This window comes from Electrona antarctica (assembly GCF_951216825.1).
Source record: "Electrona antarctica genome assembly, chromosome: 7".
NCBI lineage: Eukaryota > Metazoa > Chordata > Actinopteri > Myctophiformes > Myctophidae > Electrona > Electrona antarctica.
In genome coordinates this window covers 37,703,616-37,726,435 of record NC_136812.1, presented here as the reverse complement: position 1 = coordinate 37,726,435, position 22,820 = coordinate 37,703,616, and the positions used below count along the sequence as shown (strand labels likewise).

Sequence of the window (22,820 nt, the reverse complement as noted above, 5' to 3'; positions counted from 1 at the left end):
AATGGCTGCTAATGAGTGGTGCTGCATTCACAGCATGTCTTGTTCCACTTGTGTACAGTGGTGGAAGAAGTACTCTCATGTTTTTACTTGAGTAAAAGTAGGCTATCAATAACACCATGTGGAAATACCTTGTTACTTATAAGTAAAAGTTTGGTATTCAGAATTTACTTGAGTATTAATTCATAATTACAAAAGTATTGGTGTCAAAATATACTTGTTATGCACAATATGTCAATATCCCATTTCACATATTTCCAAATGTATAAAAAAATCATTTGAAAATAGCCGACTTGCAAGCTCACAATGCATCACAAAGTGGTATGTTTTACAAAGTAACTAGTTTAAAGTGTAACTAGTTTAAAATATGTTTTGTGGAGTAAAGTTCAATATTCTTCTCTGAGATGTACTGGAGTATAGAAGTAAAAGTATAGGCTACTGAAAATTGGAAATACGTAGGCCTACTCCAGTAAAGTACTTGAGTAAATGTACTTGTGTATGCACAGAACAGACCTCTGGTAAATATGTTTTTTATTTTTTATTTAGCCCAAATGGAACCTTTTACATTATTGTGCATGTTTTTTGTGAAAAAGTATTGGTCAATGGTCATAAATTGTTGTCATTTCAAAATCCTTATTTTCACTTTGTTTTAGTTTAGTTTAAAAAAGCATTGATTCTGTAAAGAGGTTAGTTAGAAATCAAACAAGACTAACATGATCAGTCAACATACTGTATATTGATTGCCTCTAGTTTATCAGTAACTTCTGATACTTTGCAAGAAAGACATGAGGTTTGATTGGCTGCTTGGAAGAGGTGTGTGTGTGTGTGTGTGTGTGTGTGTGTGTGTGTGTGTGTGTGTGTGTGTGTGTGTGTGTGTGTGTGTGTGTGTGTGTGTGTGTGTGTGTGTGTGTGTGTGTGTGTGTGTGTGTGTGTGTGTGTGTGTGTGTGTGTGTGTGTGTGTGTGTGCATTTTGTGTGTTAGTTTGTGGCCAGTGAAATTACATTATTCCCCCACTGAGCCAAGAACTCCAGCTGCTTTGTATTATGACATTTGAGCCAACTCGCCTTGTTAGTTACACATATATATAGTTTAATCGGCTGGATCTTATATTCCATCTTCTCTTCCCTCCTGAGTGCGTGGTATAGGTGAGTTTCTCGTCCTTGATGCCCTTTTGAACTGTTCTTAACACTTTTGTCCTATTTCTGGGATGTGGAAAAATATTATGTACTATTCTGTTTATGTGTATTCCTGCACTTACCTATACACTCAACAAGCTACACTAGTACATAACACTTAAATAGTCAGACCAGATTAATTTAGACAAGAGCGGTGGCTACATGCATGGGGATTGATTTTGTTGGATACAAAATATTCATCTCTCATCTCAAGGTCAAGACTCATACTCCGGGTTCTATGGGTTTGAATCCATCGCGGTGCGTCTGGCTTTGTCGAGCGCTATACAAACACGTGGCAGCGGTGGCCGAACGGATAGCGGCGCGGTCTTGATACCGGAAGGTTCCCAGTTCGAATCAGCCGTCCGACACGTTAAAATTACCACCGCTGAAATGCCCTTGAACAAGGCATTGCACCACTACGATGAAATGTGTTCTATGAGCAGGGCCTGGCTGGAAACAAGTTCTTGAGCTTAGCCCAGATACCCTGGGTAAATATAGATTTCATTTCACGTGTGTGTGTGTGTGTGTGTGTGTGTGTGTGTGTGTGTGTGTGTGTGTGTGTGTGTGTGTGTGTGTGTGTGTGTGTGTGTGTGTGTGTGTGTGTGTGTATGTATGTATATATATATATACTGTACATGAGGAGGATATAGGCCTACAGTACAGTGACTCCAAATCTCCAATCACATCTTAAAGGGTTAGTTCAGATACTTGGACTTAAAGGTGTAGGAAATACTTGCCATTATTATTGCAAACATATTAATTGATTTCCTGAGTCCAGTGGTATAAGTCCTGGTCTGGTTTTGGTGAATATTAAATAGTTCCGGACCTCCGGTCACGGATTTTGTGGGGGGCACTGGTCAAAGATGAACGAAAGCTGTGCTATATTGTAGAGCACCGAAGTCTTAGCCTGGCTAATAAGCCAGACTAATATCACACAACACTGTCGCGGTATATTAGTCTGGGCTGGCTCCACTTGGATTTCATTTCCCGGGGGGCGGGTTCAAACATTTTCTCTTTGACGCAATTGGTCAGAGCTACTGTCAGTCAAAAGTCTCAAGCATTGAACGTCACTGTACCAAAGCCCGCCCATATTGCATACCGTGTCCCGATTGGTCCGACCTGTTCTCGGTTGTAGGAAAGAGGCGTGCTACTGAGCCTCGCCAGACCGTAATCCGCTGGTAGGCAATTTTTTTTTGCCAACGGCTGATTCGGTCTGGTTTATTAACCAGGCTACCGAAGTCTGACGTCACTTTCAGTAGAGGGCACCAACACACAGGTTTATAGGTTTTTTATTTGTATTGAAATCTCCATAGGGCGATTTTATGTCGCTTCATATAAGAACTGTGTTTGAAAAATAAACCGACCACCCCGGCGTTTCTGTCAGGGGAGTGGCTGTGCGTCGTTAATGATGTCCATTCATATTTGATACAGCCAGTTTCTAGAGAAAATGGAATTAATGTGGCCGCAAAAGCCTTGAAACTACATATGAATGCAATGTCGCTGAGCATATACGTCACGCCCAGCTGTCAACATATTGCGTTCCTGAGATTCCTCGTTGACGTAAGCTCAGCTGGTGGTGACTCGACTCGTACTAACCACGATACATTATATATCAATAAAATAAAAATAAACGTAATTAACGTTCAGTTTCTGTTGTGCGACGGGCTGCGGGCAGAAGCAGCCTACCCGGAAATGTAGTCTCTGGGTTGTTTGGCTCGTTTCTAACGCTTATTTTGTTACTCTTTGGGTATATTTGTACATTTCCACCTTCAGTCGATGCTTCATATCCATATGAGTGAAAAGGCCGGGGTGATCGGTTTATTTTTCAAACACAGTTCTTATATGAAGCGACATAAAATCGCCCTATGGAGATTTCAATACAAATAAAAAACCTATAAACCTGTGTGTTGGTGCCCTCTACTGAAAGTGACGTCAGGACTTCGGTGCTCTATATGTCAACGATACAAATTACGCTTATTTGGGGATACATTTATTTTTAAAGAGTGGCCCCTCATTAAAAAACACGTATTATCGCAACCACTGTTAATGGCAGGTATTTCTTACAGCTTTAAGTCCAAAAATCTGAACTAACCCTTGAAGCAATCTTTCTTGTTCACTTCTTTCACTACTTTCTTCATAGCTCCACCATCTCATTCACAGAGAGAGAGAAACTGTGACAGAATTGCAGATATGAGGTTTCTATTAATATTCCAAGCTTCCAGTGTCCCTGATGTCATGATGACCTTGTGTTAAGAAAGGTTATCTGTTCTCATGGAATATATTGTTGTTGTTGATGTTATATGTAGGCCTGACCTATTTGGCCGTGCACCCCAATCTGAAAAGATGTTAAACTAATGTTGATGGTCAATTATTATTAACACATTATGTTGGGTACCCCCTGGGGACAGTTTGAGAGCGACACTAGAGTTGTTAGAGAGAATGAAGAAAGGCAAAGGTGACCAGAGAAAATGGAAGGTGAATGCAGAGAGAGAGAGAGAGAGAGAGAATTCATTTATTAAGAAGATATGAAAGTGATGAAGGCAAGGTAGTGAAGGAGAGGATGAAGGAAAGATGAGAATGTCATTGTCAATGTCAAGTAACTAAGTAGGCCATCATTCATTCACTCAAGTACTGTACTTACAATCAAGTTAAATGTTGAGGTACCTTTTCTTTTTAATTTACCATTTTTCAGTACTTTATACTTCTACTCCACTGTTGTTGTCAGATGCAAATATTGTACTTTTCACTCCATTACAATTATTTGACAGCTTTAGTTACTAGTTATTTGCATATTTAGATTGTTAATACTAAACATACATTAACCAATTAAGCTGTATTTTATACTTTTTTGGCTTTTGGCAAAGATCTGAAGTTACTGTAAGTATATTTTAAAGTCAATACATTTGTACTTTTGAATACCTGCCTTTTACATGTAACAGAATATTTATATTTTGGTATTGATACTTTTACTTAAGTTAAAAAAAAATAATAGTATTACTTCTTCTTCCACCACTGCAAGGAAGGGAGGACGTAAAGAAAATGACAGAGGGGGAGAGAGAGAGAGAGAGAGAGAGAGAGAGAGAGAGAGGCTCAGCGAGGTTGAGAGCAAGGAGCTAAAAGGATTGTGCTTTCCAGAACATGGCGGATGGCTCTCTGGGGAGGTGGCTGGGCCAGGGGAGTTGAGGAGAGGGAGGTTAGGCAGATGGGATTGGGTGGATGTTATCACTGATGTAGCCTTTTATGAGGCGTGGTGGCTTTGAATTTCTTATCTGGCATCGTGATGTTTTTGCCTGTTCCCTGGAACGGAATTTTTGGTCACTAGTAACAGCCATGTCAGTTGGACCATAGGCCAAACACTGGTGAAAATTCAGAACATTTCTAAGAATTAATATTATTTTTATAGTGGAACATTTGTGAATAGCATCTAATAGTTCAGAACGTGTGGCCAATAAAAATAACTCAACCACGTAACCATGCACCAAAAAACATGTAATTACAGGCAAAATATTCAACAAAATGTTTAAAACATTCAAAATATTGTAAATAATGTTTGGTTTTGGTTTGACTCCACTGTAAAAAACCACCTGCTTCAGGTAACTGAATAAAATTTACAGTATATGTAACCTCTGAATATAAGTATTGCATTCAGAATTTAAATATGTATTTTTGAATCATGCAACCTCTCACAAGCTCCACTGAGTTCTCACTGACATTCTCATTAGTTTCATCACTTTGTCTGTTTGTAAATAGACAAAAGCATCACTATTCACTTCCATAAAGGTAGAAGCAAAAAGTCCTTATGCACACCTACAGCGGACAGGTGTGTTGGATAACTGAAACTAGTCGTTTAGACCTTCATCAGGATGCTCAATAAATGTAATGCTGTAAGAGAAATCCTTTCTACTTCCATAAAGGTGAAATAGTGCTGGCTAATGTGCATAATGTGCATCGACTCTGTCCAGTTAACAGTTCATTACATACCTTTATGTAAAATGCATCCTTATTTATTTTGTTAGGGCTGCTGAAAAGGGTAGTGTTCTCTACTGTCACATAGTTTGATAATGTGCAATGTGTTGAGCAATAGGCTGCTCTGCAGTGTGTGTGTGTGTGTGTGTCACTGTGTGTGTGCGCACGTGCGTGCGTGCGTGCGTGCGTGCGTGTGTGTGTGTGTGTGTGTGTGTGTGCACATGTGTATGTGTGTGTGGGTGTGTGTGTGTGCGTGCACAATCAAATGCACATGTGCGTATAGTATTGATGTGAATGCGTGTGTGCGCGCGAGGGTAGCTCTATAGCTCAAGCAGATGTGTTTTAGCTAATGCTGTCTGAGAGCAGCTGGGCAGGGCAGGGCTAATAGACGAGCAATAACACAATGACATCATCCAGAGAGAGAATGAGAGAGAGAGAGAGAGAGAGAGAGAGGGAGAGGGGGGGGGGAGAGAGAGAGAGGGAGAGAGGGAGAGAGAGAGTGGGGGGGGTGTACTAGTGAGCCAGCCCAAGGCAGCGAACAGGAGCAGGGCAGCTCAGATGCAGAGCAGAGCGGCATGAGGGTGGGAGAGTGTGTGTGCGTGTGTGCGCGAGTGGGAGAGGACCGGACAGCGCTCTGTCACCACTGACGTGGATATAGGACTCTTCCCTGAAGAATTTTGCCTCCAGACTTTACCCCTCTTCCATTACACCTCCCCCTCCCCTCCCCTCCCCCCTCTCCCCTCGTCCTCAGCCAGCTATCCCCCCTCTCAGCCCCCTGCTTCAGGCGGCTCCTCCGGGCATGCTCCTTAAGCCAAAGTATGGCCGCTTTCGCAACGACTCTGTGACCTCCTCTGACGACCTGATGCAGAGCTTAGCTATGAGTGGCAAAGTGGTGGCCACGCCGGTGGTCCCCTCGTCCACCCCCAGCCTGCCTCTGCCTCCCCTGCCTCCCCTGGACCCCAGCTCCAGGTCTGCATCCTCCGCGGGGGCTGCAGCCCTGGCCGACTCCCCCTGCCTGGACGGGGAGCAGGACGCCACCACCACCTTCTGCATGCTCATCCCCAGGATGCCTCAGTGGAAGTTCTCCAACTCCCTGCTCAGCCGGAGCCCGTCCAACTCCAGCTCTAGCTCCAGCTCCAGCTCCAGCAAGGACTCGGGCAAGGCTGCGGCACCTCCCTCCCAGCCCTCCTCCTCCTCATCATCATCATCATCATCAGTACACGGATCTGGGGGTGCGACCTCAGCCAGTGGCCCCGTGGCCAGCCTAGCTGCTGTGTTGAACTCCTGTGACCCTGTGTGTGTCACCCCCTGTTCATTGCAGGCTCTCCGAGGGCAGAGAATGGCAGCGGCGGCCGGTTCAGGGGCCCACGGATTTGGAGCCGCAGAGGTCACAGGGAGCCCGGGGGGCTTCTGCAGTGCCAGGTCAGGGATGGGCCGTCGGGCCAGGGTGGAGGGCATGTGGCTGGGGGGAGAGGACTTCAGTCAGAAGGGCGGCTTCATCCACAAGCCCACTCAGGGATGGCTGCACCCTGACAAGAAGATTGTAGGACCAGGGGCCTCCTATATTGTCAGGGTGAGTTATTACATACACATCATACTAAGTAATTATATGTTGATTTATCACTGTGTAGGGGTTGTTTTGAATTCAAATTGAACATTCAACATTCTTGGGACTAAGTTTCCTCACAGAAGTTCATATAATTAAGCTCAGGCCGTCGTTGTTTGCCAGAAAGTTTGGCATTCCTTTCTTAAACAAGCCAAACACATACTTTTGTCCAAGCAAATTGTTTACATCTGATTTAACAGAATGGGTACAATTTGCCTGCTCACAGGTATCATTATTAGATCACATGGTATTGATACAGTACATCCATCTCCAGGATGGTGTCCCTGGGCTTGGAAACAAAAGGACACTACAGTGTCAGGCAGTTTGTTATGCAGCACCACAGGTTGGTGGAATCTGAGGAATACATAATTCACATATGGATGACTTGGTGTGGCTGGTTGAAAGACTGCACCAGGGCATCAGACAGGCTTCAGGGTGGAGATGATACAGTATCAGTAATAGGACAATTTCTGCCTTATAGTAGGCTTTATATGGAGGGTAGCATGTACAGTATATGGCATTGACAACCCCTGTATATTGCATTTGTTGCCTATACTGCAATCTTTGTGTGTGGTGACTATTACTGTAGCAATGGAATATAGTCTAAATATGAATAAGAGAACCAAATCCCAAAGGTTGGTTAAAAAGGACTTGGCTGAGAACATAATGATGCATGTGGGAGTGGCATTCTTTGTGTACTGATTGTGTGGAAAGAGAGAGATACCCCAAGATTGTATGGCGTATAACATTTGATTTACAATGTTTAAGCACATTGGTTATCATCATTATGGTTATATAACTGGTGTCCACAATTGGCCGTGTTTTTTCTATTATCAAAAATGTAATCAAGCCTCGTCAAGAAAAGGAAATTGTAGCCCCTTTCCCGCCAAAGAAGGTGGCATTGATTTTTCCCATGAAATCTATCATCCTGCGTTGTGAGGATGGCTTGTAGGGGAGTGAGGACATCGCCTCATCGGTGCCTTCTCCTGATTTAGTGCTCACAAAGGGTTACCGGCCCGAGGAGACTGCCTGACGTCAATGTCAACGATCTCCCCTCAGCGAACCCCCTTTACTCCACCCCCCCCCTCCTTCCTCCTCACCCCTCCTGCCACCCCCCCCCCCCCCCCCCCAGCCTCAAGCCAACGATGTGGCTCTTGATTAGCCCGGTGCAGGGCCCAAGCATGCTTTCTAATAGCATTACACAGACACCCCATTCATTCCTATATTCAATTACATTTCAGCCACTGTCATTTGCACCATGTGATGTAGATTGCGGGTTCTCAAGGTCTGGTCCGGGGCCCGCCTGAGGTCCAAATGGTCCCTCGGCTTACAAGTCTGAGTCTATAAATGGGGGGGGGGGAATAAATAATCTCTGGGACACAAATCTATATATCAAGTTGCCAGTGTTCATTTAACTCTGTGAGAGTGTACAGACGGAATCGATTTGGTTCCATTTGTAACTTTGTACACAGAGTTACAAACCTGTAAGGGCCCCCCTGGTGGTCCCTGAACCCGACCCTTTGAGGAACAGCGATGCAGAGATGAGGATGGTTGTCTCAGCCACGCAGGGCCCTATAGGAGGGGAGGGGTCCATGCAGGGCCCTATAGGAGGGGAGGGGTCCACAGGGCCCTAGGAGGGGAGGGGTCCATGCAGGGCCCTAGGAGGGGAGGGCTCCATGCAGGGCCCTAGGAGGGGAGGGGTCCACAGGGCCCTAGGAGGGGAGGGGTCCATGCAGGGCCCTATAGGAGGGGAGGGGTCCATGCAGGGCCCTAGGAGGGGAGGGCTCCATGCAGGGCCCTAGGAGGGGAGGGCTCCATGCAGGGCCCTAGGAGGGGAGGGGTCCATGCAGGGCCCTAGGAGGGGAGGGGTCCATGCAGGGCCCTAGGAGGGGAGGGGTCCATGCAGGGCCCTAGGAGGGGAGGGGTCCACAGGGCCCTATAGGAGGGGAGGGGTCCATGCAGGGCCCTAGGAGGGGAGGGGTCCATGCAGGGCTCTAGGAGGAGAGGGCTCCATGCAGGGCCCTAGGAGGGGAGGGGTCCACAGGGCCCTATAGGAGGGGAGGGGTCCATGCAGGGCCCTAGGAGGGGAGGGGTCCATGCAGGGCCCTAGGAGGGGAGGGGTCCATGCAGGGCCCTAGGAGGGGAGGGGTCCACAGGGCCCTATAGGAGGGGAGGGGTCCATGCAGGGCCCTAGGAGGGGAGGGGTCCATGCAGGGCCTATAGGAGGGGAGGGGTCCATGCAGGGCCCTAGGAGGGGAGGGGTCCATGCAGGGCCCTAGGAGGGGAGGGGTCCATGCAGGGCCTATAGGAGGGGAGGGGTCCATGCAGGGCCCTAGGAGGGGAGGGGTCCATGCAGGGCCCTAGGAGGGGAGGGGTCCACAGGGCCCTAGGAGGGGAGGGGTCCACAGGGCCCTAGGAGGGGAGGGGTCCATGCAGGGCCCTAGGAGGGGAGGGGTCCATGCAGGGTCTATAGGAGGGGAGGGGTCCATGCAGGGCCCTAGGAGGGGAGGGGTCCATGCAGGGCCTATAGGAGGGGAGGGGTCCATGCAGGGCCCTAGGAGGGGAGGGGTCCATGCAGGGCCTATAGGAGGGGAGGGGTCCACAGGGCCCTAGGAGGGGAGGGGTCCACAGGGCCCTAGGAGGGGAGGGGTCCATACAGGGCCCTAGGAGGGGAGGGGTCCATGCAGGGCCCTATAGGAGGGGAGGGGTCCATGCAGGGCCCTAGGAGGGGAGGGGTCCACAGGGCCCTAGGAGGGGAGGGGTCCATACAGGGCCCTAGGAGGGGAGGGGTCCATCTGTGTGAGGCCTGATTTATCGTCAGATATAAGATGGCGTATCGCTCGGTGAGCGACACCGCCATACGCCGGTATAGTATGAAGTAAGCATGAGGCTTGGCAGGCGGTGAAAACATAGTGGCTGTCAGCAGCACCAGGCTGGGGATTCTCTGGGCTCATGTTAACAACCACCACCCCGACCCACCCCTCCCTTTAACATTAACACTGTCTCTGGATGACATCTCAGTCTGTCTTGACTGACATTCGGCCACCACTGACGAGGGAATCGGATCCTCTTTTCCCTAGAGGAATTTTCTCCCCCAGAATATTCTCTCGAGGTCTTGCCATGCAACCTGAACCATTGTAACTGAAATAGAATAGTACATCGTACCTAATAATCAAGCCCCTTGGATGTCTAAGCTTTGCCAACTGCAAGTGGCACTGCAGTGAGTGTAAGGATTTGCTGCGAGCGACTGTGCAAATAGGACTCCACGGCATGCGTGGGCAGAATGCAGTTGTCTGCTATACTGTGTGTTTAATGCGTGTCGGGAGGAGCACCGGCTGCATGTATTAGTGTCACAATGGCAGGATATTTCTGCTGCGCTGGGCCATTTTCTCTGCACACTGCACGGCTACAGTATTATGCACATGTGCACGGCCGCACGCACTTGCAGACAGATGACCGTGCACACTCACGCACGTGCCACGCACGCACGCACGCACGCACGCACGCACGCACGCATGCACGCACGCACATACACATGCATGCACATACACACATACACACACACACACCCCTTCGTCGGAGGTGAGAGAGAGCCAGAGCCATCCTTCACCCTGACACTTCCTGTGTGCTCACACCACGCCACACCACGCCGTGCCATGCCAGTGACGCCACGCCCCGCCACGCCGGCAGCTGTGTCTGACCCGCATCTGCACCTGACACCCACCCACCCACCCACAGCACTGCAATGCACCCCCACAAACGACAGGCAAGCCCATGCAGCTGCCAAGCCAAACCGTCAGCCAGAGAGCAAAAACCTGCCTGCAATCATTCTGTTCAATTAGGTGTCTGACATTTCATTTTAGTGCTGCATGCACAGGACGTCTCTTCCAATTATGAAAAATAGACGTAGTAAGCCATTTACCGTGGCTACAGTAGTAGACATTAGTGTTAATGTATCTATTCGCGACCCCGTCTGAGGGTATACACATGCAAACAAATGGATCCTTATGTCAATCGTGTCCATTTGGGTGCATTTGCACACTCCCAGGGGTACATTAACACTGGGGGATCATCTTCTTACAGTGTACTGTAGCATCAGTTCAGAGCATTCTGAACTGATGCTACACTGTAGCTTCTACTGTATGATGCTCTTGCTGTCAGGCAGAAACCTCTTATCTTTATTTCCATACAGTAGTTTCACTTGTTATGTTTCTTTTCTCGTACATTAATGTTTACTTTGCCATACTAACTACAGTGTCACATAGAAGTAGCAACAATAGTAATCATGTTTTTGCTATTGTAGAATTTAAATTCTGAACAAGTAAAAGTGCTGTCAGGTTTCCACCTGACAGCATCAGCATATGTGTGTGTGTGTGTGTGTGTGTGTGTGTGTGTGTGTGTGTGCGTGCGTGCGTGCGTGCGTGCGTGCGTGCGTGCGTGCGTGCGTGCGTGCGTGCGTGCGTGCGTGCGTGCGTGTGTCAGATATAATGACATGAAAAATGCTTCCACGTATTGGCTTGGTTTCTGCTTTCTTGTCCCGATCCTCAAACAATAATATTGATCATATTTGTCCAACGTCATGATGACGTCCACCTGTTTGCCATAATAAATGGTAAATGGTGCATTTATATAGCGCCTTTATCCAAGGCGCTTTACATAGATTGTGCATTACATTCACCCATTCACACACACATTCATACACCGATGGCAGCGGAAACCATGCAAGGCACCAACCAGCACATCAGGAGCAATTAGGGGTTCAGTGTCTTGCTCAAGGACACTTCGACACTAACTCTGGGGGAGACTGGGTTCGAACTGGCAACCTTGCGTTTACCATCCAGCCACTCTACCCCTGAGCCACCGCCGCCCTAATTTATTATGCTACTTGAGTCATATTTATAGAGTTCATAGAGTTTATTACGATCCCCATTAGCTGGTGCATAACAACATCTATAGTCTTCCTGGGATCCGCGCAGAACATAAAAACATGACATCCTACAATACATTACGGGACAATGATAAGACAAAGACCATTTTCCTTTGAACAGTGACTTTCATATCATCCATATCATATTAACTTATTCTTAATTCTTATTCTTTGACTCCCCATTTCCTGATTCATTAATGTTGTATTTTGAGTAGCAGCAGAAAGCCGAGCACGCACGCACGCACGCACGCACGCACGCACGCACACATTCATCACTTATGCATGCCCAGTGTCCACATAATAGCCACTAGGAAGGGACACAAACACTGCGCTCACAAAACAACAATGCTTCATCAACACACATCAAGTTCATGGCATCATCGTCACAGATTTTATACGCAAGGTGACTGCCAAGACGGGTGGCTCTACCAAGTCATATAAAGGCCAAGCTTCATCCCACAAACACACAGACACACACACACACACACACAGACACACACACACACACACACACACACACACAGACACACACACACACACACACACACACACACACACACACACACACACACACACACACACACACACACACACACACACACACACACATTGCAGGAAGGACAGTAGGGTGCATGGTGAGTTCAGTGAGCAGAGATTAGATAACTGTTTCACAACGTCAGGTCTGGGGACCACAAGGCGGTCCAAATGGACCCTTGTGGCTATACTCTGAGTTAATTAACGCTTAAAGTAATTATACAGTGTAGATTGGAGTCCCAAAGATAGAAACAAATGGTTCCATGGACCATTTGTACACTCTCAGAGATACAGACCCGAAATGGTGCATTTGGACCCCCGGTGGTCCCCGGACCATGAGATAAACTGGCCACAGGATGTCTTCTGCAGCACCCACAGCCAGGCTACATCAACTAATATGATAACCATCTCTCTCTTCCTTTAAATAAGAAAAATTGCTAATTTCCTTGAATTTCTCGAATTAATGCTTCTTTAGAAAGTCTGTGTGTCCCTGATAACAGGATTGGTGGGTTGGAGACTTAAGACGTCAGGGTATAGCGGGGCAGTGCAGATAGGCAAATAGAAGAGGGCATGCTTCACGTCGGCACAGCAGTGTAACAATGGAGGCATTGACCGACAGAACAGAGAGAGAGAGCGGCGGGCCCAGGAGCGACCATTTCCCTGATGGAAGGCTTCCCCATGTCTCCTAATTTGGTTAGAAGGCTCATTAAGCTCTCAGGCGGTCGCTCTGTGTGTGCGTGCGTGCGTGCATGCGTGCGTGCATGCATGCATGTGTGCGTGCGTGTGTGTGAGAACCAGTTGGCCTGTTCTAGCCTTCTACTGCATTGATTGAGTCTGAATCTAAATCCAGGATGTGAACGATGTATAGCACTAACACAGCTGCTCAAAGGTAGGGCATATCACCCTAAACAGCTAGCCTAAATCTTCAGTGTTAATTTAACAATGAATGTGACAAATGTGACCAAATGCACACATAAGGGTCCATTTGGTTCTCAAATTGGGTGCCAGTTGCCCATGTATGTTCTACACGTCTTATAGAGAGGCCGTCTAGGGAAACAGAAGGTCCCCATGCAAGTGTCCCTGAGCAAGACCCTTACAGTAGGTAACCCTTATAACTGCTCCCTGATATGGGCGCTGCCCCTGTAGCTCCCACTGCTCTTGGTACTTAGGTTATAGGTAAAAGGCAGAGGACACATTTCACCGTATATGCAAACATACAGTGACAAATACCCCAAAGATGTGGGCGAGTGGGGACAAACGTATTATAATAATTAAACCACATAGCAATGACGTTGCATGCAATTATGCGATATGTGTAATACAGATTTCCAGTATAACTGGACTCTTGTACTATTATTGGGAGAGTAAAGCACGGAAACACTGATATCATGGTACTGTTTCTTTAGCTTTGATCCATTTTATGTCCTTTTCAATTAGGGTTAGGTTATGAATGAATGGTTTATTTTCAGTCTTTGTTCAAATCAAATCAAAACACACTTGTGTGATCATCAGAAATGTGCATATCCAACCAAATTAAAGAGATTTCACAGGATCTTCATCAGGTCAGTATGATATTGACCTGACGAAGATCATGTGAGATCGAAACGTCCAAAAATAAAGCAAATCCTTTGCCTGAAACTGGTGTGCACCTATCTACTTTCATGCTATGCCTTATTGTCCCAGCACCCACCGTCGTTGTGTGTGTAAATATAGGTAATTAGGTATGCTCTCATATCCAACCAAATCACACACAAAATCAAGTCAATGACCGAAAAAAGGCATATGCTGAAGCACAATGCTTATTCTTTGCCTATCCTTTACACAGGTGTGCACACACAGCAGCTGCAATGTAAGACATACTCATGTGCATTACTGGCACGCACGCACGCACGCACACACACACACACACACACACACCCTTCGTTTTAATGCAAGCTCCATCATTTGTTGTTATACTTCCAGAAAGAGAAAGAAAAGGGGGGGAGGGGGCATAGTGGAAACAAGCCCTCAGGGCTTTTTATGTTTTACCATTGCTTGCATAATTGTACTGTCAGTGTGTGTCAGGTGAGGACCCAGAAGCAGAACCAGGCAGGCAAACTGACTAATATATTTATTAAAATAAAACTCACAGTAAAGTGTAGCAGGACACATTGATTTATAATCTGACAAGGGAACACTGAACACAGGGAGGTTTAAATAGACTAGACACAGGTGCAACAGAACTACAATCAACACTGGGATTGGCTGGGAGACTAACAGGACACAGGTGTAGAAAACTAGTAATCACAGAGAGGTGAGACAAGACAGGCAAACACCACTAGGCAGAACAGGAAACACAAGGGCATACTACATAATAAAAGTATACAACAGACAGATATTGTGACATGTACTTGCTGTACTGTTTACAATTTGTAAATAGTATTAAAAGTATTTAAAAAAGTATTAAAAGCATTTTAAAAAGCGAGGGGAAAAAAAGAAAAATCGAGCAAGGTATTTACGTAATTATACACATAGCATACAGTACAGGTATGCATAATATGCACATGCTTACGCACACGCACACACACACACACACACACACACGCACACACGCACATGCAGACACACGCACATGCAGACACACACACACACACACACACACACACACACACACACACACACACCTCCATCTCTCAGAGCTGCTGTGAGTGCAACTAATCTCATCAGGACACCATTAGCACCTCAACCTTCTGGCCATTAAGGGGCCACTCAGTTGTCTCTGGTGCCTGGAGCACACTTAGATGGTCCATGACATGTGGAGCACAGCTACATGACTACTGCACATCATCATAAATACTGTGTGTGTTTCCCACAACACAGGCTTTCTTGGGATGGCCTTCGGGATAGTCCGATTCTACAAATGCTACATCGGTATACTTCTCACACTTTCAAGATTTTTCAATAATGTTCAAAAATGGCAGATGTACAAGCTCGCAGCGCAAGTGATGTGCTGAGCTTGTACACCAAAATCTTAAATGTTTTCCCTGTTTTAATGGGTTTTGGCTCTGTACTTGGTCTGCTCTTGTTTTCTTCTATCGTCTTTGCCATAAATTATATATATACAAGCCCACACAACGCGTCAGACATGTAAGATTTGTATCCTGTGTTAAGAAAGCGCCCTGTTGGAACAAGAACATTTGAAAAGTGTGTGTGTGTGTGTGTGTGTGTGTGTGTGTGTGTGTGTGTGTGTGTGTGTGTGTGTGTGTGTGTGTGTGTGTGTGTGTGTGCGTGCGTGCGTGCGTGCGTGCGTGCGTGCGTGCGTGCGTGCGTGCGTGCGTGCGTGTGTGTGTGTGTGCACGCATGTTCAGCAACATTCAAGGTCTTGCATACGATTATTGAAGGAATGTTGATTTTAGTGTTGAATTTTCAATTAGCCGTCTCAGCTAGAAGCTGAAATGTCAGGGGGCTGATCCCTGTTATTGACCTGATATTGAGGTAACAAGTCTCGCTGGTGAACACAGGGGCAAAGGCCTGATCTATCATGGTAGCATCCCCAGACTCTGCTGACACTGACAGCAAGACCATAGGCATAGGAACTGCTAAAGAGGCATTGTTTTTGCAGACAACCTTATCCTTTGAAACATTTGGCGATTATGTAGGCTACAGTTCAGTCAGTAGATTTAACCATTAATTGCAACAAATGGAAAACGTTTAAACTTGACATTAATGGCTCCGCTCTTTAAGTCCCTACATTTTACTAAGCAGCATGCTAAGCAAAATCAGGGAACGTTAAGCAAACCTGGGTAATGTGGGTATACCAGAGCGCTGAGAGCAGGCCCATAGCAAGACATGAAATCAGGTTAACTTGTCGCGCAATCTTGAATGCATTTTAACATTAAAGCCATATAACATTGAATCACTATAGAGCTATGTACAGTACAGTAGTATGCAACATTGAATTCCAGTTTAATTTGGAGTCAGTTTAAACGTTTAAAGTAATGCAAGAAGGTGGAGGCTGGGGTGGTGGAGGAAAGCTTTTAGTACTGGAAACTCCATGATCCCAGAAATGGTGATTAATGTAAACTTGTATGATAGAAATGTTAGGCCTAATGGATGAAATAGCTACATGCAAGCTACTTGCCCAAATGTGCTGATCACATTTGTTATGACGGATATGGCCGTTTCTTTGCCCAATAAGGAGTATTTTTTGTGCAAAACTAATGCTTGGAATGGATTCAGAATCATGAAAAGACCCTAGTTTCATATGTCACATGCTACTTAAAGAATGATGAAATGTATTCCTTATACTGTATAGGATGTTAATGGTATGGTCACATATTATGCTAATTACTCAAATTGCTCAACGTGCAACTTTTAGCAACCAAGCTGAATCTCATCTACTAAGCCTATAGATGACATTTGAATCATAAAAGTTTACATTACATTAAACAACATTTCTGGGTCCAACATGCTTGGGAGTTGGGACCTATGGGGGCTTCCAGCAGCAGCAGCTGCCATAGGGCGCGTTCGGAAATAACGCACTGAGTGCACTGTGCAATGCAAACTAATAGGCGAGGGCGCTCCGGTGCAGTATTTCCGAACGCACCCGTATTTAAACGGACCACCTTGATGAGTGAGTGAATGAGGTGTGATTGGTGTGTAAGAAAGCGTGACTGATTGAAAGCAATCAGCAGACTGACAGCTGATCTTTTTGGGACTCCCATCATATGCCCTGCATGAAATAATGCCATGCTTCAATACGTATTTATTCATATTCCAAAAACAGCGGAAATTGCGGATCTCCAAGATCACAATGTGCTTGTAGACTGGCTATTTCCACACACCAATCTTACGATAGAGCAAAAATGTAAATCTAGGCTATCTATCTATCTATAAATGTCTGTCTGTACGGTTGTAATCCACGTAACTCGAGAACCTATCGCCCCACCGACTTCAAATTCGACACACACATTCCACACCACCACATGGGAGTGCAGTGCCCGGTTTCGCACGGTTGTCCAGAACCGCCCCAAAAAGGCCTCTGCCCGGGTTCTGGACAGGGCCCTGCCCCGTGCCAGGCCAGTGCCCAACGGTAACTTTGGGGTGGGCCCGTCTAGAGTTTGAATGGAGGAAGGACGGGTGGGGAGGATCAACATATGGAATGTCAGCTCCATATATGGAGATCTAAGAGTTTGAGGTTTGAGGTCAGATGTAGAGTTGCTGGCCGGCTCCATATACAGTGTGCAGATCTAGGTGATGATCCAGTCTTCTTCTATACAGTGTGCAGATCTAGGTGATGAATCATCACCTAGATCTGCACACTGTATAGAAGAAGACTGGATCATCACTGATGATCCAGTCTTCTTCATGTATTCTTCTTCATATATGGAGACGGCCATATACACTATGGAGCGTGTCATGAGGCATGATGGACTGACGGCCATATATGTTACGTGTCGCAAGGCGTGACGTGTCACGATGCGTGATGTGTCACGAGGCGTGACGTGTCACGATGCGTGATGTGTCACGAGGCGTGATGGAATGACAACCATATGGAGGTGTGACCTGCCTGACAGATGGGTTTTGCAAGTTTTCATAGTAATTTGCGACGTAAGGTAATATCGGCAATAACAATAGATCTTAACTGACACCATATAACTGTAGTTTTCGTGTGTGTTCTGTCTCTCTCATTGCAGTATATGGGCTGCATTGAGGTACTGAAATCGATGCGCTCGCTGGACTTCAACACGCGAACTCAGGTGACGAGGTAAGATGGGGTTAACAATTCTTTCCTGGTACAGTAATGGTGAGTCGGGAGAATCTGATCGTACGTCTGTACAGGGATTAGCAGAGGGCACTGCATGGGCAGTGGTGGAAAAACTACTGAAATGTTGTACTTACGTAAAAGCATCAATACTCCAATGTAGATGTACTCCGTTACAAGCAGAAGTTCCGTATTCAAAATGTACTCAAGTAAAAGTACAAGAGTATCGGCATCAAAATGTACTTAAAGTACTAAAAGTAAAGTATTCATATTGCAGAATGTCCCATTTCACAAGTTCAAAATGTGTACAAAATCTTTTGAAAATAGTCGATCTACATCTCTGCCTGATCTCTCCTGTACACACCATAATACTGAATGTGTGAATTTGTTTTTGTAATTTTTTTAAATATATTTTTTTGGATTTTTCTGCCTTTATTGATAGTTGAAAGTAATCTGACAGGAAATGGGGAGAGAGGACATGCGGCAAAGGCCGTCGGGATCGGGGGTCGAACCCGCGGCACGCCGTCCGGCTGACTCAGCAGCCTAGGTCCCCAGACAGTTGAACTAAACGTCCGGGCCTAGTTTTTGTAATTTACCTTTTTTTCTTTCTTTATCTATCTATCTATCTATCTATCTATCTATCTATCGATCTATCTATCGATTTATCGATTTATCGATTTATCGATTTATTTATTTATTTATTTATTTTTAAGTACCTCATTGTAGGAGTGGTTATTGACAGGACTAGCATCTCACCTCTGGTCATTAAAAAAAAGACAATGTATTAACTCATTTTGAAAGAGTTCCTAAAACAAGTCCACTCTAATTATGTTTGGAGTTTGTTACTGTATGGAATCCAACAATTCTTTGCAGATTGACATTAATTTGATGAGATTAGAATCTTCTAGGTTTTGAAGTGGTTATATACAGGGTTTCATTTTCCTTGACTCATAAATGGGCCATACATCAAAATAATCAATTAATAATACGTACTGTTACAGTTGGCAGCAATTCATAGCTGTGACATATCTATCATGTCATTTGAGAGGTATCAGTATCCACTACAGTTTTCTGTATGCGTAAGATATGTGCCTTAAGTCTGTGTTTTTGTGCTCCACATGTTATTGTTATGAAGGCAGCACTCCAGCACTCAATCTCTCTCGCTCTCTCTCTCGCTCCCTCCCAATCTCTCTCCATCTTTCTCTTTACCTCACTCTCACTGTCTCTCACCCGCCTCTCTCTCCTCCATAATCGATCGGTAGTAATCAGAGCCCCCCTGTGCACCCAAGGTATAAGTGCAATGGGTTGGGGGGGAGGGGGGGGGGGGGGGCAACAGAGATGGAGGGAGGAATAGAGACAGATCTATTATTGATGATGTTGGCTAATGACTGTGGAAAGCTGCAGTGATCCTCAATGCACCCCCCTGGATAATGTCTGGTGTGACTCATAGTTGGATGACAGGGGGCGGGCAGGCGGACTGTCTGTGGGGGGGTTCCAAACGAAACAACGGAAGGACAGGAGAAACAGACAGAGAGATGTCTTGTATTAGCTGCGTAAATCAGTTTAGGTTCCACTGTGACTGATTTCATGACACAACAAGTCTGGCGGTGCTTGTTTTTGAGGACTTCTAAAAGGTTTTAGGGTTTCGTTTTTTTAATGACATGCTTGCATGATCCGTTTGGTTGTTTATGGTTGTTCGTCTGTGGAGCTTGTCTTTGTGAAGCTCTTTATTTCTTAGCCAGTTATTTCAATCCTCCTTTTCTCCCGAATGTAGTCATTATTATGAGCATTCATTGTCACAGCTGTTGTATCCTCTACTGACTCACCTGGTGGGGGCTCCTCCCCCCACCAGGTGGACGTGGAGCCTTCATCCTACTCCTCCCTCCCAACACGCCCTGCTCACAGGTGGCCCCTGAGACAACCTATAAAATACTAGTTGTATTGTAATAGTAGCCTGTAGTCTCTTTTGAATTGCCCATGGTAATTTTCTTTCTTTAAATATTAATTTAGTTCCACTGTTGAGCACACAGAGCCCTTCTACCCACAACTTGGCTGACGCCTGTTGGACTTCTCTTTGTGATCTTTAGAGGCCATTTTGTCACAGTGGCTACTTTACAAAAGACCTCCAAATTCCCTGGTGACACGGAGGGCATGCGACCTCAGGACCCAAACCCTCACGAGAGCCCATCTGTCCAACTGGGCAGTTAGGATGACGGATCGGTTCAATAAATCAAACGCTCTTCATTTGTAGCACTTAACATAATATGCATGTGCAAAATAGAAAGTACTTAAACCCTATAGTGACTGGGGGTCGCATAGGGCTATACTTGGTCCACTCCTTAAATGTTTCCATCTATACCAAATCTCAAATTTAAAAAATAACTGTTACCAAACTCATACCACATACTATAGCAAAGCAACCCATTGTGATCTTGTAGATCTGCTAGTTTTGCCATATGTTCAACCCCAGAATAGGGACACCAGGGTTCATGTGGTGCTGTATTGCAGGCTTTACTAGTAGTATACAACCCCAGTTAGTGTTAGGTGAAAGAGACATATGTGATCCAAAACTAAACGGATGCAATAAACTGAACAACACAGCCAGCAGACACATCCACATCCTGAATGTCAGAAAAATACCAGTCAACCTGAAAATCTAATTTCCACAAGCTGTGTCCTCAACAACACGAGCCTATGTAGCAGCTGTGTCTGTGTCATAGTATTAAGCCATTAAGCAATAAGAACAGGCAGGCAGCAAGAGGCACTGCATTTAGTCCTAGGAAAGAGCCCAAGCCTGCACATCATCATCATCATCAACAACAAAAACAACACCCTAATTGGCTCCTCCCACTGTCCTCCCATCACCATGAGCATTGTGGCGTTTTTCAAAAATCCCTGAGAAGACCTTCGAGATGGGGACGCTGCTTTTTAAATATTTACGAGCCACCCGATAGGGGCAGGGTTCTTCACTCTGGCAGGCCTCCTCCCCCCTCCTCACTGTCCCCTGACAGTCTAGAACACAACATCCCCATGCAGCCTCATCATCAGTGTGTGCGTGCGTGCGTGCGTACGTACGTGCGTGTGTGCATGCGTGCGTGTCTGAGCGCATGCTGGCATTCGTGCCTGTGGGCATGTGTCATCGTTGCATCATTGTCTCACAACAACACTATACGTGACAGCTCCATATTCTCAGTATGAATAGCCGGGGCGGGCGGGCGGGCGACAGTGAGTCAGGAGGTAGAGCAGCCGTCTGGGACCCGGAGGGTTTCTGGTTCGATTCCCCGGCTCCTGCTCTCTGCAACTTGAAGTGTCCATGAGCAAGACACTGTGAAACCCTAACTGCTCCCAATGAGCAGGATGGTTCTGCAGGTCAGTGCCTAGCATGGTTTCCTCTGCCATCGGTGTGTGAATATGTACCTTATTAGCATGTACAGTATTGATTGATTGATTGCTTGATTGATTAGCATATGCACAAAACAAATGATTGCACATTTTGGTCAAAAGGATAACACAACAAAGCCTGAAGGCTTATTTCCATTGCGGTCCTCCTATAGCTGTTGTTGTGAGGAGAAATGCAATACAATTATAAACAATAAAATACATAGAATTCTGTTTAAAATCAGGACCATGTGGTATTAAGAAAACTCTTTAAGGAGGACTTAAAGCTAGTATAGTCCCAGTCAATTTAGTGACTGTAGAGCAACCCATCCTATGTGATAGCTGCAGAATTTCTAATACCGCTTTTTATTCTGCATGGAACAAAGTTATAGGCTTTTTATTCACCTTGAAAAGTGCAGTGCAAGTACAAAAAATAAATAATACTGGCCAAAACAACGTTACAATGAAACAAAACACACTTCAAAACTACAAACCCTCAAGAGACAAGCAGGAACTGTTACAGGCTTTTCCCTGGCAGGCAGTTCTCCCCTGCTGTCTCTTACCTAGCCTCACATGAGACTGAACTGCCCCCACCTGCAGCAATCCTGCTCTTATACAGGTGGGGCAAACCATCCTCTAATTAAGTAAGTGGCAATCAATTGACTCAACCACATGGCCAACTATGGCCTACGAGTAATCTTCCACACGACTATACTTTAGAGAAATATACAGAATACACTCAAACATATTTCACAGGCCCAATTCATTCACAGGGCCTAACATAAAGACCAAACATAATACAGACAGGAACAAACACCCCTCCTCCTCCACAGTACTTGGCACCCTCCAATCTAGAGAGGAGTGCCAGTACTGCAGAGGGGAGACAGGTGACAGACATAGCAATGCAACTTCAGTGTCAATAAATACAAATAAACATTTAAAACTCTTTCAACCATTGTGTTAATTACAAAAACAATTTTTTGTACAATATATATAAAACCGTTACTTAATATACATATTCCCGCTGTCTCCATGTTGTGTGTGTGTGTGTGTGTGTGTGTGTGTGTGTGTGTGTGTGTGTGTGTGTGTGTGTGTGTGTGTGTGTGTGTGTGTGTGTGTGTGTGTGTGTGTGTGTGTGTGTGTGTGTGTGTGTGTGTGTGTGTGTGTGTGTGTGTGTGCAGGCAGGCGTGCGTGAGAGATATGGGCTGCATATCTTCCTGGTTAGCCACAAGGTTAATTAAATAAGGTTAGGAAGCGAAGCAGTCGCTTCATGTCCTCATTTAATAGTCCTTTGTTAGCCAAGGGGCTCTTCTTAGATTTTTCGGTTTTTCACTGGCACTGGCCGCACGATACTGCCTCTGGTGGCTGGCATGGAATGAATGTGCATTATATTATTGACCATGTCGCACATACATTCATTCACTATTGGCGGAGGAAAAACCATGTAAGGCACCAAACTGTTCATCGCTTTGAGTGGCCGGAAAGACTAGAAAG

The 22,820-nt window shown here is 45.7% G+C and overlaps 1 protein-coding gene across 1 annotated transcript in view; it reads left to right on the top strand.

Moving 5' to 3' along the window:
- Positions 1 to 5,937: 5,937 nt before the first annotated feature.
- The window catches only part of shc2 (SHC (Src homology 2 domain containing) transforming protein 2), a gene marked incomplete at its 5' end in the record, with an annotated part of 29,693 nt that continues 12,810 nt past the window's right edge, over positions 5,938 to 22,820 (top strand). The window contains 2 exons of the mRNA XM_079505177.1: positions 5,938 to 6,711; positions 17,881 to 17,951. Of these exons, the coding sequence (XP_079361303.1) occupies positions 5,938 to 6,711; positions 17,881 to 17,951 (845 nt within the window). The remainder of the gene's footprint in view (positions 6,712 to 17,880; positions 17,952 to 22,820) is intronic.